Source organism: Hippichthys cyanospilos, chromosome 4, assembly GCF_059441005.1.
Source record: "Hippichthys cyanospilos isolate Australia breed blue-spotted pipefish chromosome 4, RoL_Hcya_1.0, whole genome shotgun sequence".
Lineage (NCBI taxonomy): Eukaryota > Metazoa > Chordata > Actinopteri > Syngnathiformes > Syngnathidae > Hippichthys > Hippichthys cyanospilos.
Window position 1 is genome coordinate 25,321,600 of NC_142372.1, and position 22,204 is coordinate 25,343,803.

Below are 22,204 nucleotides of genomic sequence, written 5' to 3' on the forward strand. Positions count from 1 at the left end.
TTTTCCCAAGCCATCAGGAGACAATCCACCGATATAGCAAATGTGTGTATCTGTTCAAGGTGTCAATTTATGGAACGAATATAAAATAGTACTGAAATTTCCATGTTTTGTACTCCACATGTGCGGCCATTCATTCATTATTTCTTAACAATTCATTGACAATCCTGCATCATCAAAAGGAAATATTTTCAGCAAGATGAAGCATATAGGAGATTAGTGAATGAAATACCTTAATTCCCCAAATATAAGATGCACCCGTGTATAAGACCCTTCATTTTGTTATTTTCTATATTACCGTGTATTAGACGCACTAACACTTTGGCAACAATGTAAAAACTATCGCAAAACAGAATTAATACCATCTTTTGTAAACTATATTTTCTTGTGTTTACATCTGTAAGTTATATTTGTTACATCTGTGAGTTATATTTGTGTCGTGTTAAGATAAGCTTGTCCGGCTGGAAATGAATGAGTTAAAGACAACATAGAACAGTTTGTGATGGCTACAAAGACAAGAATGTCCAAAGGACAGTGTGCACCAATTTCTATTTAGGATAACACAGGAGAGACAGTGATCTTCAGCAGTTTCAACCATTGGCCTAACCCTTTCTTTGATTTATGATTGAATTTTTCATGGCCTAAAAATAATTTATGCAAACAACTTAAAATGCAGTCCAAAAAATAAATAAATAAATAAATAAAAACCCAAGCAACTCTCCGGTTAAAGTTAAAATACCTTTAATAACTCATGGCATATCAAAATTAGACATAACACCCGACGCGTTTCAGCCAAGATAGCCTTCCTCAGTAGGTCGAACAGAGTTGGAGAAACACAATATAAGTTATATACAAATAAGGTACACATAGGTCTTCAGCACCTGTTAGGATGTGCAGGAACTTTCTGTGTTTGGATAGAATTGTCCCACTAGGTATTGGTGTTAAGACTCTCCAGACAAGACAGTTAAAAACAAACAAACAAACATGTTTACAGACTTTAAAAGCAAAGTGAATAAAAATAACAAAAACACTGTAATCTATGCCCTCGTGATGTCTAGTCTCATGCCTTGCAGAGAAATAAAATCCAGTAGGGCTTATCAAATATGGACCTAACACCCCAACATATGGCTCAGGAAGTCAAAGAGAGTTATCGAAGCACAATGTGCCCTATATACAAATAAGACACCAATAGGAATTCACCACCTGTCAGGTTGAAGTTTTAATGTTTGCCTATAATAAGTGGCCCACCAGGTGGTGGTGTTAAGACCCTTCAAACAAGGAATCTTAAAAAATACATGAAATACAATTATGAATAAAACTTACAAAAACACTGAATTGTTTTGGAGAGAAACCTATTCCCTGCAATGTGATCACATATCCGTAGTTGGTAAGGACTACATTGGACGACCTCATTGCGCATCAAAAGCTAGCCCCTCAGTGTTCAAGAAAACAATGTTCACATAAAAGCAAAACAATTTTTCCAAGTCTTCTCTAAAGTTATTTAAAATAATTGATCTGTTTTGCCATCCGCCACTTGTGGCAGACAGTCCTTGTTACAGGAAAATGTTGAGCAAATATCACTGTCTTTTTGTCATATGATATCAGGGTATGCAAACACAGACATCAGCAAATATGGTCAGAAAAGTGTGTGTCCAAATCCTGTGCGGTGCGACCAGTTGAAAAAGGCAGTAGCAACAATGCTACTAGTGCAAGGGTTATTGTAGAGCCCTTCTACAACTCTCTTGCTCAGTATGGAAAAATACTTGTGCTAGTTACTAGGCTGTACTAGGCTGAAAGTTTCCATTTTAAAAGTGTTGGGGTGTTATGTCTATTTTATAATTGCCATGACATATTAATGCATCTTAATTACTCCAGAGAATGCCTTGGTATTAAGTCTTCCAAGGGTTCAAGTATTTTATTTATTTATTTTTTTGACATTACATCTTTAGAAGTACAAGGCAACAAAATTTCACTTAACAGATTCAGGAAACATACAAAGACAATGACCAACAGAAGTTGTAGTCGCAGAAAATTCAAAAACCTTTCGTCAACTTTTAGTCAAGGAAAACTCAAAATGATTTAGTCCAATTATTCAGCTACAATAAAGTTCCTTAAACTGTGGTCGTTATATGTGACTGGCAATTTACGAGAACAATGAAGCTGTCACAGTGTCCAACGTATTGGTTTTAGTGAGTACCGTATTTTACGCACTATAAGGCACACCTAAAAGCATTATTTTTTTAAAAAAGCTAATGGTGCGCCTTATAATAAGGTGCACCGTATATATGGATCAATATTGAGATAGGGATTCGTAGATGGAGAATGAACTGATAAAGTAAGTTTTCGTTTGTGTGTTTACAGTTGAACAAGGTTGGTCATACTGACATTGAGTTATTATGCTATTGAGAGTTTAGAGTTATTATTTGAGTTATTGTTATTTTGAGTATTACTATATTGTTATTGAAAAAGTTTTAAAATATGTCATTAATTGAGGGTGCGCCTTATAATCCGGTGCGCTTTATATATGGAAAAGGTTTTAAAATATGTCATTATTTGAGGGTGCGCCTTATAATCTGGTGCGTCTTATAGTGCGGAAAATACAGTAATTTTAGTTACTATGGAGGCCCAAAATTCTGTAAATAAATGTAACATTCAACAATTACATAAGTGTTGAATTAATGAAAAGATTTGTTGAGTCATTAATTAAATAAATGTTTAATTAAATAAATGTGTCATCAAGTAAATAAATGTTTCAATATTTAAATAAATGTTTTATTAAAATAATACATTTAAGTAATGAATGAAACATCCTAACTGTTTTAAGCTTTCAAGAGAGTTAGGTAGACATCATTTAGACCCTGCTGAGGCCTTGTCTACATGCAAACTAGCAGTAGATCTCTCCGTTGATGTCTAGCATGAGTTTCCATGGTGGATATGCAAGCACCACCACAAAACTTTAGGCTTAATACAAAAACTAAAAATGTATTACAGGGCTAGCCTAAGTTGCAGGCAGCTTACCTTCGCAAATATAGGATGGCTAGCCTTCAGGTGCCTCTTAAGATTTGTTGTATTTGTTCCTGTGAGTTTGAAGACACAACACGAGGACATCGAGGTGGCGCTATCTTCTGATTCGTATCCCCATCTATTTTACTGTCCCTTGGACAGTATGGTAAGTACTTGGTAAAGTACTACCATATACCATCCCTATTTTTACGACCACCTGGCCCTACTGCCTCTGCCATGGTGTGTGTGTATGTGTTTGCGGACAAGCCCAGTCCCTTCTCTCTCTCTCTCTCTGTGTCTATGTGTGTGCACGCGTGAGGTTACGCGTACTGATGATTAGAGTGTGATCATTCAGTGTTTGTGTGGACATGAGGGGCAAGCGGTAGGCTGATGATGGGGGCGTAATCATTTGGACCAAGCAGCTGGACTCTTTGACACTTTGCACTCACAATCTATTGGGTCACCAACTAACAATTTTCACAATTTTGGTCACAATTTAGTCTTTACAGAGCTATGGTGACATTTGTCGTCATCTCATTTTCATCATAGAAATAAGGGGTCTGACGTCACTTTTTTTTTGTCAAGCCTGACGAAAACAACACTAATGGGAAGACCTGGCGGTACACGCAATATGGCCCCCCCAAGATCTTTGATGAGGAAAGAAAAACACGAGGAAAATGCCACACAGATATTGTGGGGGGGAGCAAGGTTGTGTGTTTCTGTGTGTGTTTTGGAGTGTCCTTCAGTTGATGTGCCAAACATATTGTCTCTTGCATAGAGAAAGTCCTTATCCTTATTATTGTCATGTAGCAGAAGTCCTCCTCCAGGAGAAAACTCCAGATAATAGATGGAGATAATAGTTGTTTTGGGGACTGGCCGACAAACAGTGTGGTCAATCTTGAGTTTTTTGCATGACGCTTAATGGGGCTTTGATTAGAAAAAAAAATAGCAATTAGCAATCAATTCTTCAAGGCGAGATGCCAACTTCTCCATGATGACAATCGTTTTCCCCAGTCTCATCCCACACCATCAAACCGGGACCCCCTTCAATCCTATAAGGTGCATCCCTATTATCAGGATTACGCAATAATGAAGATGTCCTGCATATATTGTACTCTATGGACAAGAACGATAGGCACACAATCTTCCACTTTTCCAGGAATCCATGGTTATCCAGTGGCAAATATCCTAGTGGGACAAGAAGGCTCCCTTGTATCTGCTCTTCTCATCAAGACAATTCTGTCAAATGAGTTGAGAGCTCAGCTGACCAAGTCATTGTTTAGCTTTTCAGAAGAAAATACAACAGGATAAATTAATAGTTGAGACTCGAGACCAATGCAGTACAGGACAAAGTCAGCAAAGCAGGGAGATACGGGTGGGAGATGAGCGGAGCGAAAAGGGACCACCTCTGTTGAGAGCCAAGCAGAATGAGTTCTTTTTTAACTGACTTTCCCATCCCCTAAAAGTACCTCTGGATTCAAAACTTACTCCTTGTATGTCCAGCAAGTGCTTCTCAATTTCAAATTAAAATGCTGGTTGCAGGTACTTCTTTACAGAATCGTTGTTTATGGGACTGAAAGTTTTTTCAGCGTGTTCTTCTATAAAAAACAATGGTTGCCACCAAAATCATTGATGCTACTACCGTGAATGTCCTCCAGCGAGACCATCCATTGATTACACCTTCCTACAATGAAAGGCAGAAAAAAAACTATAGTTCAGTAAAGCAATACCTGTGGTAATAATATTAATGCATAACTCACCCAGCCTCCCTGCTGGACAAGCCAATAGTGGAGTTGTTCTTTGATAACCTGTAGAACCCAGCTGATGATAAGTCTGATGTTCTCTAGATGATTTGTGGTCAGGGCCTTTGGGATAAACCAAAAATAACAAAATCTAAAAACTCTATATATTATATTATATATAATAATAATTATATATATATATATATATATATATATATATATATATATATATATATATATATATATATATATATATATATATATATATATATATATAATTATATATATATATATATGTACACACACACACACACAGTGGTGTCTCTGGCTGACGTTTTTTTCCGGTTACAATGCGGAATGCAGAGTTTTTTCGTCCCAGGCATTTAAGGCATTTATCCTGCTTTACAATTAACATCAACAACTGTCATGACTTGTCATGGTTGTTTCTTGTTTTGCCTCCCTCCTGAGTAATTTTTAGATAATTGCACTTATTTTCTGTTGCGTTTACATATATATATATATATATATATATATATATATATATATATATATTTTTTTTTTTTTTTTTTTTTCTTTTTTGCTGGTCCGACATTCGCCATAGCCCCACCCCCTTTCCATCATCATAGGTCTGTCATTTTTTTCAGGCCAGATGAAATTGGAATTGTCTGTTCGTCATTTCATGGGTGCAAAAGCCCAACCTTCTACCACCACTAAAGGGCGACATTTTTCAAAAAATAATCTGGTCTGTCATTCATCAGGCGCTGATCCACCTCTATCTGCACTCATAATATTTTTTTCCTGTTTTATGATTTAGACTTAAAGTTTAACCTTGTTTGTGGTTTTACAGTTACACTGCAACTGAAACACAACACAGTAATATGTGTAATACAAAAACAAAGCCAACTAAGGGCGTTTAACCCTAGACACACCATCATGTTTAATACAAGGGATGAGAGTGCAATTAACAATCATGCCCACTGAACAACATTATCATATTTTACATGACTCTGAAATGGTAGATGTAGAGTGTCATTTATAACTGCCTGTCTGTAGGAGCCTGTAGGAGATGGTTTCATTAACATTTGTCTAAATTTTATCCCTCATATACACTACAAGTGAAGCAAAGTATTGCTGATCTTGAATTTACAAAAAAAAATGTCTTTAATTAGGGGATTAAAAACTTCTATCTTGAATTTCCTGGCCAAGGGCCAATCAGTGATAAGAATGCAAATTCGGTCTGCGTTCTTTGGTTACTGGAAACGTATCCAGAATACTCTTATCAGCAATAAATGAAATGAGGACTAAGAAAGGGAGTAACTACAAATCTCTGGTAAAGTCAGCTGTAATATAGCTGTGAACGACAAGTAGTGACTTGAACCAACACAGTTTATTTACCCAATTGAACCTATTTCTCCACTGCTTGGTGGTACTGTAAAGTGAATTTTGTCACACTGACTGCAGGCTGATTGCAGTTTAAATTATAAAGATGCAGCAATACAGCAGATAAACATCCAAGTCAGTTGAATTATATTTCAGTAAGCAAATTTTTACGCCATTTTTATTTTGCCATTTTTTTCCAGTATTCCTGTCATTTGTCGGTCCGTCAGCAAAACAGGCGACAGACTGAAGGACAGTCTGTCAGTGCTGATGAAGTGCCCACCTCTGGTACTAATATTGCATATCTGTCAATGATTACCTTTGAAAGGTTTGAGTTCTGTTCAATGGCATGCTCACCCAGGAGCCAATAGGAAACCTTAACTTATACAGGATTTGGCCTGGACCTGCTATGGTCTTTCATAAATACTTGGATTAGCAGCTGTTTACAGTACTATAACACGTATTACAACTCCAACATTTAGGATTTTAATGGTAAACCGAATGATACAAAAGCATAACTTCATATGTTGAGAATTCATAGATTCAGTTTTCACTTTCCCAGTCAGTGTGTAAGTTTGTCTAACATATCACTTTGGCGTGTTGTTACCTTGTATATGAGTCTGTACGCTAGATGAAAAAGAGCCACAACCCGACCCCAGTTGATGCCGTCAGCAAAGATGTTTCTGGCCACCTGCATGAAAATATCCTGAGCACAGTTTCCTTGAACCTGGTTGATTAGTCTGAGAATGAGAAAAGGAAATATGTAAGTCATCACTTGCAGTGAAATTTTGGTAGCGAAATGTGGGGTGACCAGATTTTCAAAATGAAAATCCATTGGTCAGTCTTAAGGATTCATCGTGTCAATTAGGCATGGGGGGATATCAGATTCTGACAGTACACTGCAGTCAGTGACAATATTCACTTTACAGTACCACCAATATTGCGATATCACGGTATTGAAATTACAACTCACGAAACATTCAGGAAGTGGTCTACTGAGGCAGAGCAGGTCATTCAGGAAGTGGTCTACTGAGGCAGAGCAGGCTCTGAGAGACTGCTTTGAATCTACAGACTGGGATGTACTGCAGGGGTCACATGGGGGAGACATTGAGGAGGTGGCAAACTGCACTACAGACTACATCAACTTCTGCATGGACACTGTTGTTCCTGTAAGAACTGTTCGCTGCTATGCTAACAATAAGCCCTGGATCACGAGCGACATCAAAGGCCTTCTGAACCAGAAGAAGAGGGCCTTTAAAGACGGTGATCAGCAGGAGCTAAAGCGGGTGCAGAGGGAGCTCAGAGTCCAGCTCCGGGAGGCGAAGGAGCAGTACAGGAGGAAATTGGAGCGGAAGCTGCAGAACAACAGCATAAAGGAGGTGTGGGATGGAATGAAGACTATCACCGGCTGCAGCACAAAGCGGGGTGCTGCCATGGAAGGAGATAGGGGGAGAGTCAACCAGCTGAATAACTTTTTCAACAGGTTTGACCACCCCCACTCGTTCCCACCCCGGAGTACTGCAGCTTCCCTCCTAGCTCACCCTCCCCCCCTAGACACCAGCACAGAGGAGGACATCCCCCCCCCACCCAAGATCACTGCAGCCCAGGTGTGTGGAGAGCTGAGGAGGCTGCGACCCAACAAGGCAGCAGGTCCAGATGGAGTATCCCCGCGACTGCTGAAGGCTTGTGCGTTGGAGCTGGGAGACCCTCTACAGCGCATCTTCAACCTGAGCCTGCAACGGGGGAGGGTCCCCCAGCTGTGGAAGACATCCTGCATTATCCCAGTCCCAAAGAAACCACGACCGGAGGAGCTCAACGACTTCAGGCCGGTCGCCCTGACATCACACGTGATGAAGACCATGGAGCGGTTGCTGCTACACCACCTGAGGCCACAGGTCCGCCATGCCACTGACCCCCTGCAGTTTGCCTACCAGGAGAAGGTAGGAGTGGAGGACGCTATAATCTATATGCTACACCGATCCCTCTCTCACCTGGACAGTGGCAGTGGTGCAGTGAGGATTACTTTTTTGGACTTCTCCAGCGCCTTCAACACCATACAGCCTCTGCTGCTCAGTGGTAAACTGACAGAGATGGGAGTAGGCTCACACCTTGTGGCATGGATTACGGACTACCTGACAGGCAGACCCCAGTACGTGAGACTGGGGGGCTGTACGTCCGACACTGTTGTCAGCAGCACAGGAGCGCCACAGGGGACCGTGCTGTCTCCTGTCCTGTTCACCCTGTATACGTCAGACTTCCAGTACAACTCTGAGTCCTGCCACGTGCAGAAGTTTGCAGACGACACTGCTATCGTGGGATGTATCAGGAGTGGGCAGGAGGGGGAGTACAGGAAACTGATCCAGGACTTTGTCTCATGGAGCGACGCTAACCATCTGCACCTGAACACCACCAAGACCAGGGAGATGGTGGTGGACTTCAGGAGGCCTAAACCCCATCCGGAACCAGTAACCATCAAAGGAGAATGTGTAGAGTTTGTCCAGACCTACAAATACCTGGGTGTGCAGCTGGACAATAAACTGGATTGGACTACCAACACAGAAGCTCTGTGCAGGAAAGGACAGAGCCGACTGTACTTCCTCAGAAGGCTGGCGTCCTTCAACATCTGCAAAAAGCTCCTGCAGATGTTCTACCAGACTGTTGTGGCGAGCGCCCTCCTCTACGCAGTAGTGTGCTGGGGAGGCAGCACCAAGAAGAAGGACGCCTCGCGTCTGGATAAACTGGTGAGGAAGGCGGGCTCGGTTGTGGGCACAGAGCTGGACAGTCTGACAACTGTGGCTGAGCGACGAGCGCTAAACAAGCTGCTATCAATCATGGACAATCCAACGCATCCACTACACAGCATCATCCACAGACAGAGGAGCTGCTTCAGTGACAGATTGCTGTCACTGTCCTGCTCCACGGACAGGCTGAGGAGATCATTCCTCCCCCATGCCATGAGGCTCTTCAACTCCACCCGGGGCAGTAAAAGCTCACATTAAACTCTAAACCTCATACTCTGCACTGCACTATTCACTTTATACAAGCACCTTAATTATACTTGCACTAGACTCCAACGATTCACACTATTCTGTTTACACTGTTAACAAGCACCTTAAGTATACTTCTGTACTGGACTTATGTGTATCTTGTGTACTTTATTTCTCATATTTTATATCTCGACTTGAGGATACTGCTGGTAATGTGAATTTCCCTACGGGGATGAATAAAGTATCTATCTATCTATCTATCTATCTACATAGATTTAAAATCTTTTGAGGAAAAATTGCCATTTTTCTCCATTATAAAACATTTTTTGGTAAATTGCCATTTTTCTACATATTTTTTTAAACAAAATGTTTAAGACAGCGTTTGTTAAAATAACAAACATTTACCATGCTAAAAAAAAAAAGAAAAAGATTGAGTTTAGTGAGCAACACGGGTTTTGCACACCAATAAAACATATAAATGAATTTTTTCTGATTGAACACATCCCAATTTTAACTGAAATATGGGCACTTAATAAGTATGAAATAACAATATTTTTTAAAATGATCATTCAACAATTATGTGTATCAATGAATAGTACAATGTGGATTCTGCCATTTTACGTTGACTATTTCCAACTACTATGTGTATCAATTAATAGTACAATGTGGATTCTGTTATTTTGTACTGACTATTTCCCCACACACGCACTCACACATGCACATACGTACAGATAAACTAACCTCCTGTCACTTGCGAATCTTCCTGTCACTCGGGCTCTCGCCCGCTTCGGCCACTTTGCGTTTGTTTTGAATAACGCCGCTAGGCATTTGGTAACGTCCAAGATCGCTAGTGACAGCTTTAGGCAACCGGGGGGGGGGTCCTATTTTACCCATAATTGATACACTTTACATGCGATAGTTAGCCGTAGCCGACGAAAAAAGAAAATGCTGCAGGAAATGAGGACCTATGTATGATACACAATGAAAGCTACATTTGCAGCTACCTGTTAAGGTAAATGGCGCGGGAGCGAAAAAAATATAAATTTGGACAGACCGGTTTGGACAGACTTGGACGGTTTTAAATAACCGTGACTTCTAAAACCGCCATATACCGGTAATCCGGTTATCGTCCCATGCCTATTGTCAATTCGTGATGACATCCAGCTTGGCCAGTGACATGGGGTCATCATGGAAAAAAAACTAAGATAGAATGGAATAATCAATTAAATAGTTGTATCTTTCCAGTGATTTTATAAAGTAATTATGCCGTTTTTATTTTATATTTTAATTGCAGTTTTTAAATTGTATTTTAATTGCCGTTTTTATATTGTATTTTGGATTTCACGTTTACCAATAAAGTACTCAGAGACTAAGCAATGTACACAGTGAGACAGCTCCAACATACTGCAGCGCGGGGGTCACCAATGCAATCACATGAGTGGCCCATAGGCCTGTTCTGCAAATAGCTTACAAGATAAAGAACTTTGGTGATTTTCTATGAATTTTACAAACAATTTTACATGTATTACATTTACATTACATATTACACATGATTTCCATATTTACTACAGCTGTTCCTTAATTATTGTGAAAAATCATAAACGTCATTGGTGTTTCCACATAAACTGGTAGCCCTTGGTATCACTCAGTACCAAAGTAGCAGCTCTCAGTTTTAAAAAGTTTGGTGACCCCTCCAGATGAGGGCCCTCATCTGGAGGCCTGGATGCCCTCAATTGGCCTGGCCTACTGTGCACTCTCTTTTTGTTGCTGTTCAATGATCAAATACGATTACTATATGAACTAAATATTAATAATTTCGCTGATTGAAGTAATGATGTGGGTTTTTTTTGTCATTAACTATATTTCTGGAATGTGTTTCTTGTGCCATTCAATGATTGTATATCTGCATTGCAATTATGGATGACAAGTGGTGCATAGGGAGGCTAATTTCTCCTCATTTTCAGTCTTCCTGTTGGGGGCAGTAATGGTGTCAGGGAGTGGCAGTGCAATTAGCAATTTACAGGTAGCTCAAGTGCAGGGTCCTCTATTTTTTCGAGTTGTGTTGCGGTGTTGTCAAACATTTGTAATAATGGACTCTATTCAGAAACTTAAACAATTGTAATCTTTGGTTTTCAACCCAAAGAAGGAAATAAAATCTAAAGTAAGACTGACGCCAGACCTAAGACATAAAAAACTTGCTTCAGAACACGGACCAGAGAACCCGCTCATTTAACACAGACTACACACGAAAACGCTGGCTCTGTGGATGTCCACTCAGAAACTGCCTTTTCTGCTTCTCCTGCCTTTTATTTGCATCGTGTTATGACAGTGTCTGGACGCAAATGGGCTATTTTGACCTTAAAAATGTACAACAAAGCATCATTCATCATGAGCAGTCCACCATTCACATCCAAAGCCAGATCGTGCTAAAAACTCTTGGAATGACAAGGATTGACTTGGCTTTAGATGAACAAAGAAGACTTAACATATTATATAGATTATAAAAAATCTAATTAATGACCTGTTTCCTTGCCAAACAGCAGCTAACATTTTGTGGAAATGAAAGTACAAACTCTCACAATTGTGGCAACTATACTGAACTCTTACATGCTTTTGCAGAGAAAGATGACAGGCTAGATAGACATTTTGAAGACATCCACTGTATTTTCTGGCTTGCCAAACAGAATACAGAATGATTTAACTGACGCAATCGTGGACGTAACTAGAAATGACATAAAGAAGGAGATCCGTGCAGCCTCATTTGTTGCTGTAGAAGTTGATGAAACCATAGAAGTCACAAATCAAGCACACATTTCTGTTATATTGCGCTATGTGGCCCAAACAGAAATGGTTTGTGAGGTGAAGGAGGCATTTTGGGATTATGATGACGTGAGCGAGGACAAACAAACTCCAATTGCCGAGTATATCCTGGGAGTGTTGGAGAAGTATGACTTTTGAAAAGCTTGCAGCTCAGACCTATGATGGAGCAGCTGGAGCAGCTAAAATTAAACAGAGTACCCAAAGCCATTTTACACAGTTTAGCACACAAGCTGAATTTGTTGCTGGTGCATTCAGCAAAATGCATGCCCACGTGTCGCGAGTTTTTCAAAACATGGAAATTGAAATAAAAGCAGAAAATCTGAAAGTGGAATTCAATATACCGTATTTTCCGCACTATAAGGCGCACCTAAAAGCCTTATATTTTTTTAGAAAGCTGATGGTGCGCCTTATAATCAGGTGCGCCTTATACATGGATCAATATTGAGATTGGGATTCATAGATGGGGAATGGACTGATAAAGTAAGCTTTACCTGTTTCTTTTGGGTGTTGAACAAGGTTGGTCATATTGACATTGAGTTATTATGCTATTGAGAGTTTAGAATTATTATTTGAGTAATTATTGTTATTACTTTGAGTATTACTATATTGTGATTGAAAAAGTTTTAAAATATGTTATTAATTGAGGGTGCGCCTTATAATCCGGTGCGCCTTCTATATGGAAAAAAGTTTTAAAATATGTCATTAATTGAGGGTGCGCCTTATAATCCGGTGCGCCTTATAGTGTGGAAATACGGTAAATATTATTTTAATATGTCAATTCAAAGAGTATACAGATTGTGCTTTTAATTATCGCAATGCAAAATTTGTGACACAACAAAATGGGTTTTTTTTCTGAAAAAAAGTGTAGAACAAAAAAATGGAGACCAGCACCTAGAAGAAAATGAAACCCTGTGTCTTAATTAACAAAGGAAAATAAGCTTTTGAAAAACTTTGTTTATTAGTAAAGGAAGTATATGACCCAAGCAGTAATCAGTTGATCTGTTTAAACCCTACCGTTGGAGCTCTGCATTCCTGTTCATCTCATCGGCTATCTTAAGTAGCTGTTCCACAATTTCTTTGATTTGTGGTTCTTCTTGTTCATTTGATCGTCCACCTAAATCCTCATAGGTCACATGCTGATTTGGGTCTTCTGTGTTCATTCGCTCAATCACATACCTGTGATTGAGAGAAAAAAAAAAAGATCCATAGAAAAACGCTTAATCAATGGAATAAGATCCCTTGTTTTTCGCGGGACCGGACCCTCCATCCCCGTGATAAATGAAAAACCGTGAAGTAGCATCAACCCCTCCAAAAAAATTTTTGTGTGTGCTTATGTGGGTACCTGAATATTTTGAATGTAAAATGTATATATACATTACATATTTAAATATTGCTGCAGTACACATATTTACTTAAAACTAAAATTCAAATTACTAAAGGTAAGAGGATCCCAAAGCTTTCTTTTCTCCTTGCCTGTCCGTCTCTTTTAGCCGCTGGTGTGTGATTGACTCAGAGAATTTCCTCCGCAGTGAAAAAAAGATGCTTGCACTTCTACAAGACACAAGATTGTCTCTCAGTGAGACAATCAACCAATCAGAGCAGGAGTTCTAATCCACCCCAGCTCATAAATTGAAATCCACTTCTCATTGGTGTCCGTAGCTTGAGTGCCCCTTGAGCTGACTCACAGATTGCCTGGCCAGTCAGATGAGAACAGTCCTACTTTTTTTTTTTTTTTGGTCATTGGGGAGGAAGTTCTCTGAGTCAGTCACACACGAGCGGCTAAGAGAATGCTTGTGGCATGTGCTTTTACAGTTAGCTTGTCTCTCTGGCATGCAGGGAACCTTCACATTTGCACCTCTCCGCAATATAGCTTTTTTTCTTCATAAAAAAACAAAAAACAAAAAAAAAACAATCTGCGATGCACTGATGGCGCGCTAACGGAGGCGTGAAGTAGCGAGGGATCACTATTATATCCTGGTATTCATGTGAGTAACCCACAATAAAAAAAAATTATGTCCACCCTTGATCATGCAGAGCATAAAAAGGGATGCACATTCTCCAGTGGACCCAATGTCAAAAACAGCCAAGAGAAAATAGATCTCGTCTAGTGCACAAACGTTAAATCTCGAGGCATTCTGTTCTCACAAGATTAGATTGTTTTATGATTGTAGTTACCAAATATAATTGCCATATTGGTGTAACATGTTAGTGGCATCATAGTTCTGAATTATATATAATCCTCTTAGGTTGATTTCAAAGGGAACAGAAAGTTGTTGTCATCCAAGCACATCCTTTGCACGTTTGTATTTTAATGACACTTTTTTTTGTTTGTTTGTTTATATTTTTACCATGTCAGAAACTACAGGTAGTTCTATACAAGACCTGAATGTCTACCAAAAAAAAGAAATATTCAAACGAAAAATAAATCAAGCCAACAAAAATAACGAAGTCCATTAAAAAGTTTTGATCGGACTTACCCTCTGAGGACAATTGCTCCTTGCTCTAGGATGGGATCATCAATGACATCTGTTAAAGGTGACAGATGTTTGATTAGTCTTCAGATCAACTCCACACCAAAGTATTGAACATTTGGGTTTGACATCAAAAGGTAAATATGAGTCTAGGGTGGACTGTATACATGTATGAGAAAATACCATGGTACCTTGCTTTGCTGTTTATAATGAAACGTTACCATTATTTTTTTTCCAAGTACAAGTATTTCATAAACAAAACTCCAACTATGCCAGGAGCGGAGCTAAGTTGTGACCATTGTTTGCCATGGCAACTGTTCAGACTGACTTTCTATTTAAATAAATATTGATACTATTAAACCACACACAGAATCTGAAAGAATCTTTCATATGAGTGAAATGTTTTTACTTGAGTATTAATAACTTTCACCCTGAGCGTACAATCAAAATGACCAAAAGGACATTGTTCATCATGTCATCCGCACTCAGGGTGTCATGAATTCAAATGCATACATACAGTATACCAGTCTTGCCCAACAAAATTACACTTAAGTAAAAAACAACATTTAGAATTGTGAAGAATTATAAGATTCCATTACAATTATAAGATTCCATTACTTAGGGGCCACATGGCTCCGCAGTAGAATGTTTGTCCGCCATCTGGAAGGTTGTGGCGATGATTTCAAAGGCTAGGTTCACACTGCAGGGCTTAATTACAAATTTTTTTGTGAGGATGTTCACGTTTCCAAATAAATGCAACCTGTATGTGATCTGTATTTGAATGCTTAAGAGCCCAAAACTGTGCCGCATACGCATGGAAGTCACAGACAGCGGTGTGCATAAAGTACGTGGCGATGTTGAAATGGCTGTCAAAGTGGAACCCTAATACAGTGGGCCCCCGGGTTACGAACTTAATCCGTTCAGCGGCTACGCTCGTATCTCGAATTGCTCGTATAGCGGGCAATCCAAACCCATGTTAATTCGTGAATGCGTGCAACGCGCGCCGAAGCCTTAGGTAAAAACGACACACTGTATACATATATTAAAATCGAGTGACATAATCTGCTGCACTCTTACATTACATAATAATTACAATGGATATATAGCTTTTACCTTTAAAACGACGAGACTTGAGCTGGGTGTAAGCAGAGGGGGACAGAGCCCTACGCTCAAAGTCAACACGGCGATGGAAATGCTATTGCTCTTACAGTGTTACAGTAACTCTTTCAGTCAGGGTGCAAATCACGCAGATACTAAAACATCATCCTCTTATTTCTTTCTTTACCGCTGCTAGTAATTTTAGAAGCTATGTCTAACAGATAAAGTTTGCAAAGTCTTCACAACATTCCGTTTTTCACTAATTTTCTCTCCTTACTTCCATCCTGTCCCATCAAGCTAGATAAAGGCGTTCGGCCAATAGCATATCGGCATTTCTGTGATTGACGTGTAACGCCGGCCAATAGCATCTCCGTGAGTGAGACCGGGTGACCTTAATCGACCAATAGCATATTCGCATCTCCGTGACTGACTGATAATTATTCGCACTTTTTTTTTTAAACGGTTGGAATGTATTGACAATTAATTTTAAAAAAAACACACATTTAAACCAATGACAATTCTTTGTCCTGCAATCGGCACATTTAATTTCATGTCAGCTGTTTTTCCCTTTAGCTGTACAAACACTACACTTAAATGGTAATATATTTAGACACCGTGAGTGAGACAGTCAGTGTGACGTTGTAAGAGCAATAGCGTTCACGATACTGCCCCAAGCATCTACTGATGATTAATGCTGTCGCTACTGTTGATTTAACTGACGCAATTAAACGAGAACATATCTATATACTCAATGGCCGGCATGTCGAATTGCTCGTAAGGCGAGAGGTTTGTTCGTAAGCGGAGGACAAAATTCCCCCTGATCCACGCTCGTAAGGCGAATTGTTCGTAAATCAGGGTGCTCGTAAGCCGGGGGCCGACTGTATTTGCGATTTCTTAAATTTAAGAAGTAAATTAAAAAGGTGTAGGGTGAGGTTTTATGTCATGGCATTTTGTGCAGTGCCAGCAACATCCCTGTCGCTTGCTTCGAGCAAGTGCCTCACTTACTCCAAGCATGCAAGTGCTCACCTTCACCTCGTTTGCTATTGTTATTTTGTTTTTTTCCAAGCTGCTTGCGACTTTTTGAGAACAGAATTGTGACGTGTATTGCTTGATCGGATACGTATCGGATTTAGTACCACATACCCAATGGCCTGGGTCGCATTTGATAAAAAATTGCCCCCCCCACCCCCTCACCAAAGTTTCAGAAGTCCATCAGTTATGCTTTGTGCATTTCATTTGAAACCCGGTTTACTAAGTGCAAGGGAGTCAGAGGTAAATTCTACATCACTACAGAGTGACAAAATTAACGATCTCATTCACACCCTCACAAAAATGAAACTGGAACCCAATGCAGGTAGGTTAGTATTAGGGTAATATGATCGAACTCTCTCGAACTTGTCAAGAGTTTTGCTGCTAAATTTTGTACTGCCTGTAGGATTTTGATGCAAGACATGGGAAGTCCAAAAAACTACGTTAAAGTTGTCAAGGCAGCATGTAAAAACCACATTAATTAATGTTTCGGCATCGCCAGGGGATAGAATAGAGCGAATCTTAGTGATATTGTTAAGGTGAAAGAACGCAGTTCTCATAGTGTTCTTTAAAGGCTTTTGAAAATAAAGAATTGAGTCGAAAATCAAGCCGGGGTTTTTAGCTAAGCCACTTTGGCCAATGGTACAATTATCCAGATTCAACCTCCAATTTACAGCACTTATGTGGATTTGTTATTTCTAAAGGCATATATATTTGAATTTCATCATATTTATTATCATATTTATGCATATCACCAATCTTAAACGCTTCTCATACCGTGCTCCAGTGCCGTGCAAGAGGAGGGTGGCATTGATAAGATTCAAGAAAGATGATTCTAAAAACAAAAAGTCTATAAAGAAGTTTGCCCGGAAATGGGTCGAGTGTGCAGGTTGTCAGTTTTGCTGTATTAACCAGGTGTGTAGAACAATTCAGAGATACTAAATCAAACTGGGAGAGGGTTATCAAATTTTTATTAGCGTGATTGTCCAATCTTACGTCATCAATCACAGAACCCGAGTGGGTTTGTGGCGCAGCATCCTTTTATTTTGTTCATTAGCTGAATCCTCTGAGTATAACCACTGCATGAAAACGTGCGCTGAATGGAGGGGAGTTCTGAGTGGTCTGCTGCTGTTGTGTTAGCTTAGTTACCGTATCAAATAAATATTTAGATTTGTATTTATTAAGACCAATTATTCTGAAGAAATAATTTGTTTTAGCTAAACCAAGAGCATCTTTATATTTCAGCAAGATATAGCACTAAGCCTGATGGAAGACCTTGAGTTTGGTTTCAAGTTCAAGTTTTTCAACTTCAAGTTTTTCAACTTCAAGTTTCCTACTTAACTGTTTATACGTGCGGGTTTCTTCTGTAAAAGAGTTCGAATGAGTTTTAAGTCTGCTATCAAATCAAGGGCATTTCAAATAACAGTATCAAAAAAAAAAAAAAAAAAAAGGACTGCATAGATGGATAGCAATGCACACTATTCTACACAAATAAGCACATAGTGATAACAACCTAATATATGATTCCCTTCACAGTCTCCTACCATAGAGCCCTCTTTCAGTGAGTTGGCGGCGGATAGTTCACATTGCAGAAATTGTAACTTGTGTCTGAAGGTCAGCTTGAATTTTTTGTTGTTGAATGTTTTGTAGTTGTCTTAGGTTCTTCTGTCACCATTCGAGCAACCCTTTGCTGCAATCTGGTGTATGTATATATATATATATATATATATATATATATATATATATATATATATATATATATATATATATATATATATATATATATATATATTTTTTTTTTTTTTTAATTTTATTTTTTACTGGATATACAGATTACTGGGCCACACATGTCATGTTTCTGTTGTTGGTACGGGTTGTTTTTTTTTCGGGGGGATTTCTGTATTTTCAAATTAGTGTCCTCTTTTTAATTCTTGTCTTGTTCCCATTTGATTTCCTTCATGCCTGTTCTCATTAGCATGATTTGTTTCCACCTGTGTACCCACCCGCCCTCCTTGTGTCATCTAGTCAGCTTCATCTGCCTTTTTGTTCCTCCCCAGCTGTTTCGTGTTTCCTCAAGTTTGAAATTTATTTAAGTCACCAGTTTTTGTTCAGTCAATAGTCGTGTCATTGTCTATGTCGCACGTTGTTGTTTTTTATTGCCCTTAGTCCAAGTTGAGTCCTGAGTTTTCTTACATCACTAGTTGAGTACCATATTTTCCGTACTATAAGCCACACCTTTATATAAGCCGCAGCATCAAAATATGAGTAAAAAACTATTTTTGTCATGGATAAGCCGCACTGGACTATAAGTCGCAGGTAATAACATCAGGTCTTTGTGCAAAAAGGTGGTATATGAAGTTTATATTTTTTTGTTTTAGTTTTTAGTTTAAAAACTTTTAAAAAGTTTCAGTTTTAGTTTAGTTTTAGTTTAAAAACTTTTTTGAAGTTTTGAAATTTTCTGCCAACATCCTTTTTTTGTCCCAAGATATTTATAGAAAATGGATGGATGGATATTTTCAACACTAACAGAATACTGTTAGTTAAATAGCAGTTCAAAATCAAAATCAACACTTCAATAGCATCTTTTTTCGTGACCTTTTTTTGATACGTTACGTAACATGAAAACACATTCCATTTGATTCATATATACAATCATAATTCCATGGATAACATCATCTAAACTGTGTACTGTATATCAAATCTACACATCACAAATTATCCAAAATTTTATACATTCTCTTATTCAATTTAGACGTATATATAAATAGTTCTTTTTAAATTTTTAAACTCTTTTTGAACGCAGCCATTGATTCACATCTTTTCGGTTCTATTTCATAGTTGTTGCATAAATTGACACCTCGAACAGATTCACACATTTGCTTGCTGGTGTCTAGCAAAAAAAAAAAAAAAAAAACACCTACCCTTTAACATAAACATTACAAAGTATTTTTTGTAACTTCTTTTGCAATACAATTAGCAGTATATGCCCAATTCCACACTTCTCAGATGTTGTACTAGCTTGATTTTAATATATTTTCAAAATCTGGCATTACAAGTTTATAAGCCACAAACCTCAGCTAGAACTGAGCCACAGCCGTGGAGCAGGGCCAGCCTGTAGTGTAGACTGTTGCCCTGCTGGTATAGTTGTTAGCAACATGCTGGTTTTGTTGAAAAGGTGAGACACAGTTAGTTGAACGGGTTGTCCAGCAGTCAAAAAGGCAGAGGTACTAAAAGTCCTTGGCCTGTCCGTTATCGAAGTAACCTTTTGCATGATAATGACCCCTAAATTACCTTACATGCCCCCCTCCCCCAATCCTCACACATATATACAGGTGGGGGGGTGACAAAAGCAAGACTAGTTCAAAAAAGCTACGTTGAGCTACGTTTTCTTTTCAGTAGGTTAATGATACACCTGTAATAAGTATCTACAAGCTAATTAGAACAATCAAAAAATTCATAGATCGTAATTACTGAACTTCAGATTACTCAATAATGTTAGTATTTATCAAATTATTCTGAACGAAGAGCATATTGAATAATATCTGGTTAATATGTCCAATCCCCAAGCTACACTTGAGCTTCATTCACATTTGGGTTTATGGCTGACACATCTTTGACCAATTTTTACATTCTTCAGTCTGCACCTCTGTACACGTAAAATCTCCAAAGAACTTAAATACTCACTAAATTAAGATCGAATTTGACTCTGGGGTGCTTTATTTAATTAATAGTAGTCCGCAGTTTTCCAGGTAGTGAACAAAGCTCGCGACTTGTAAAACTTTGCTAACAAAGTTGCAATTTGTCAGGCAAGCAAGCGGTTGACAAACACTTCCTTAAAATGCTTTTCGAGCTTTGAAAACTTGAGCGCTGGACTAAACGCTAAAATTCAGTTTAATGTAAAAGTTCACATCGTTTCATGTGTGCAAGATAAGACGGTGTTGCTCGACATACCTTCCCCACCCACGGCACCGAGAAGTTGTTGTTCTTCGTCGTTGTTCTCCTTTTCCCGGTTGTCAGACATAATCCAAGAGTCTTGTTTTGACGCGGTCACACAACTATACTGTATTTGGATATAATAGTGAGAATAATGAAATATAAAACACGCTGAAGAATCAAACAGAAGAATGTCTCGTTCGAACGTGCCTATTACGTCAAAGGTTTGAGGAACGAGGAAATGAAAGGGACATGGGGATAGTCTTCTCTGTTACCTCCACGCTCCAGTTTAGTGCACACTAAAGCATGCACGTTTTTTTTCACTCGTGGCAGGATACTGCCTCTCCCAGGTGTGAGAGTATCATAACACTCCCAAGTTATTTTACGCCTTCTGACATACAGGGGGCAGTCAGGAACTGGAGATTTTGCCACGTGAATAACTACCTGGGGTGGCAACAACACGTAAAATCAATCCATCTATCCATTTTCTTAACCGCTTATCCACTCTGAACGAGTTGCCAGCCAAATGCAGGGCACATAAAGACGAACAAGCGGTCTCACTCACAATCACACCTAAGTGCAATTTAAAATGTCTAATATACCCAGTGTTAGGCAAATTATTTCAAAACTGTACTGCATTGTTTATTACTTATTACTGTCATTCTAAAGTAATTAGTTACATTACCAGTGTTGGGCAAGTTACTTCAAAATTGTATTGCTTTTTTTTAATTACGTATTACTGTCATTTCAAATTAATTAGTTACATTACAATATTACTATATTTGAAATGTTTTGCATTACACTACTATAGCATGACTTATATATTACTCTCTTCACCATAACTGGAAATATGGATTTCAAATGAGATGGCTGAGCTGGAGGAATGTGACACATTACAGCAAAGTTTCTCAACTATATTTTGCCAGGCCCCCCCTAGAAAAGAGAAAAATTTTCGCGCGCCCCCCCCCCCCCCTCAGTTGATGCACTGAATATAAATAAGATTATTATTGATGAAAATTGTATAAGTATACCTACACATGTATCCTTTTTAATATTAACAACAGAAAAACGCAATATAAATCAACTTTCAACAACTGTTAATTATTTTTATCGTGTTTATACGGTTTATAGCATAGTCTAAAACATAAAAAAGAAGCAAGTGCACCAAAGTGCCTGAAAGTAAAAGAAAACGATGAAAATTATTACTTTATTGCAATTACATTACACATGACAAAAACAAAGCCTTTTTCCTGGGATCATCCGCACCCCCCATGCGCATCACCTCGCACACCCCCCAGGGGGGCCCGCCCCACTATTTGAAAAGCACTGCATTACTTTTCTAATGCATGACTCCCAACACTGTACATTACAATATTACTTGATTTGAAATGTAGGGCATTACACTACTATTACATTACTTTTATATTACCCTCACCAACATAACTGGAAATATGGATTTCCCATTCTAAATGTAGTGCATTACACTCATTTCACATCCAGGGGAAGGCTGGCTTAAGCCCAAAAACAGTGCAAATCATTTAATTTTTAGGCAGAAACACTTAGTGTGTTCCATAATTTCAATTTAATATTCAAATTTACATTCAGTCGGCTAGTTTAGGACAGACGTTTTAAAAATCGATCGTTTTGGTTACATTAGCAGCTAGCCTACATAATCACTATTGTGTTTAACATATTGTTGTTTGCGACAGGGATCTCGCTGGCAAAGTTTGGAAATGCTGGCAAATCC

General features: G+C 38.7%; 1 protein-coding gene across 3 annotated transcripts; it reads right to left on the reverse strand.

The window, feature by feature from the left end:
* Positions 1–721: 721 nt before the first annotated feature.
* LOC148425150 (apoptosis regulator BAX) lies at positions 722–20,719 on the reverse strand. 3 transcript variants are annotated; one of them, XR_015865481.1, is made up of 7 exons: positions 20,476–20,714; positions 14,404–14,452; positions 12,941–13,102; positions 6,727–6,859; positions 4,761–4,865; positions 4,489–4,684; positions 722–4,408 (listed from the first exon to the last, which is right to left on the reverse strand). XR_015865481.1 is itself a non-coding variant. In XM_088413912.1 (7 exons), the coding sequence occupies exons 2-7, from the start codon at positions 20,543–20,545 to the stop codon at positions 4,586–4,588; spliced, it is 618 nt and encodes a 205-aa protein (XP_088270038.1). In that variant the 5' UTR covers positions 20,546–20,584; positions 20,675–20,719; the 3' UTR covers positions 722–4,585. The 3 variants fall into 3 exon arrangements, 2 of the variants coding, with proteins under 2 accessions (XP_088270038.1, XP_088270037.1); XM_088413912.1 differs by having other exon boundaries at positions 722–4,684; positions 20,476–20,584; positions 20,675–20,719; XM_088413911.1 differs by having other exon boundaries at positions 722–4,684.
* Positions 20,720–22,204: the final 1,485 nt, after the last annotated feature.

Excerpts from the sequence above, each read along its gene's own strand:
- LOC148425150 (XM_088413912.1), bottom strand. The coding sequence starts at position 20,545 with ATGTCTGACAACCGGGAAAAGGAGAACAACGACGAAGAACAACAACTT. Across the intron at positions 14,453-20,475 it reads CGGTGCCGTGGGTGGGGAAG|ATGTCATTGATGATCCCATC; the intron begins GTATGTCGAGCA and ends CACCTTTAACAG. Across the intron at positions 4,866-6,726 it reads CGTACAGACTCATATACAAG|GCCCTGACCACAAATCATCT; the intron begins GTAACAACACGC and ends TTTATCCCAAAG.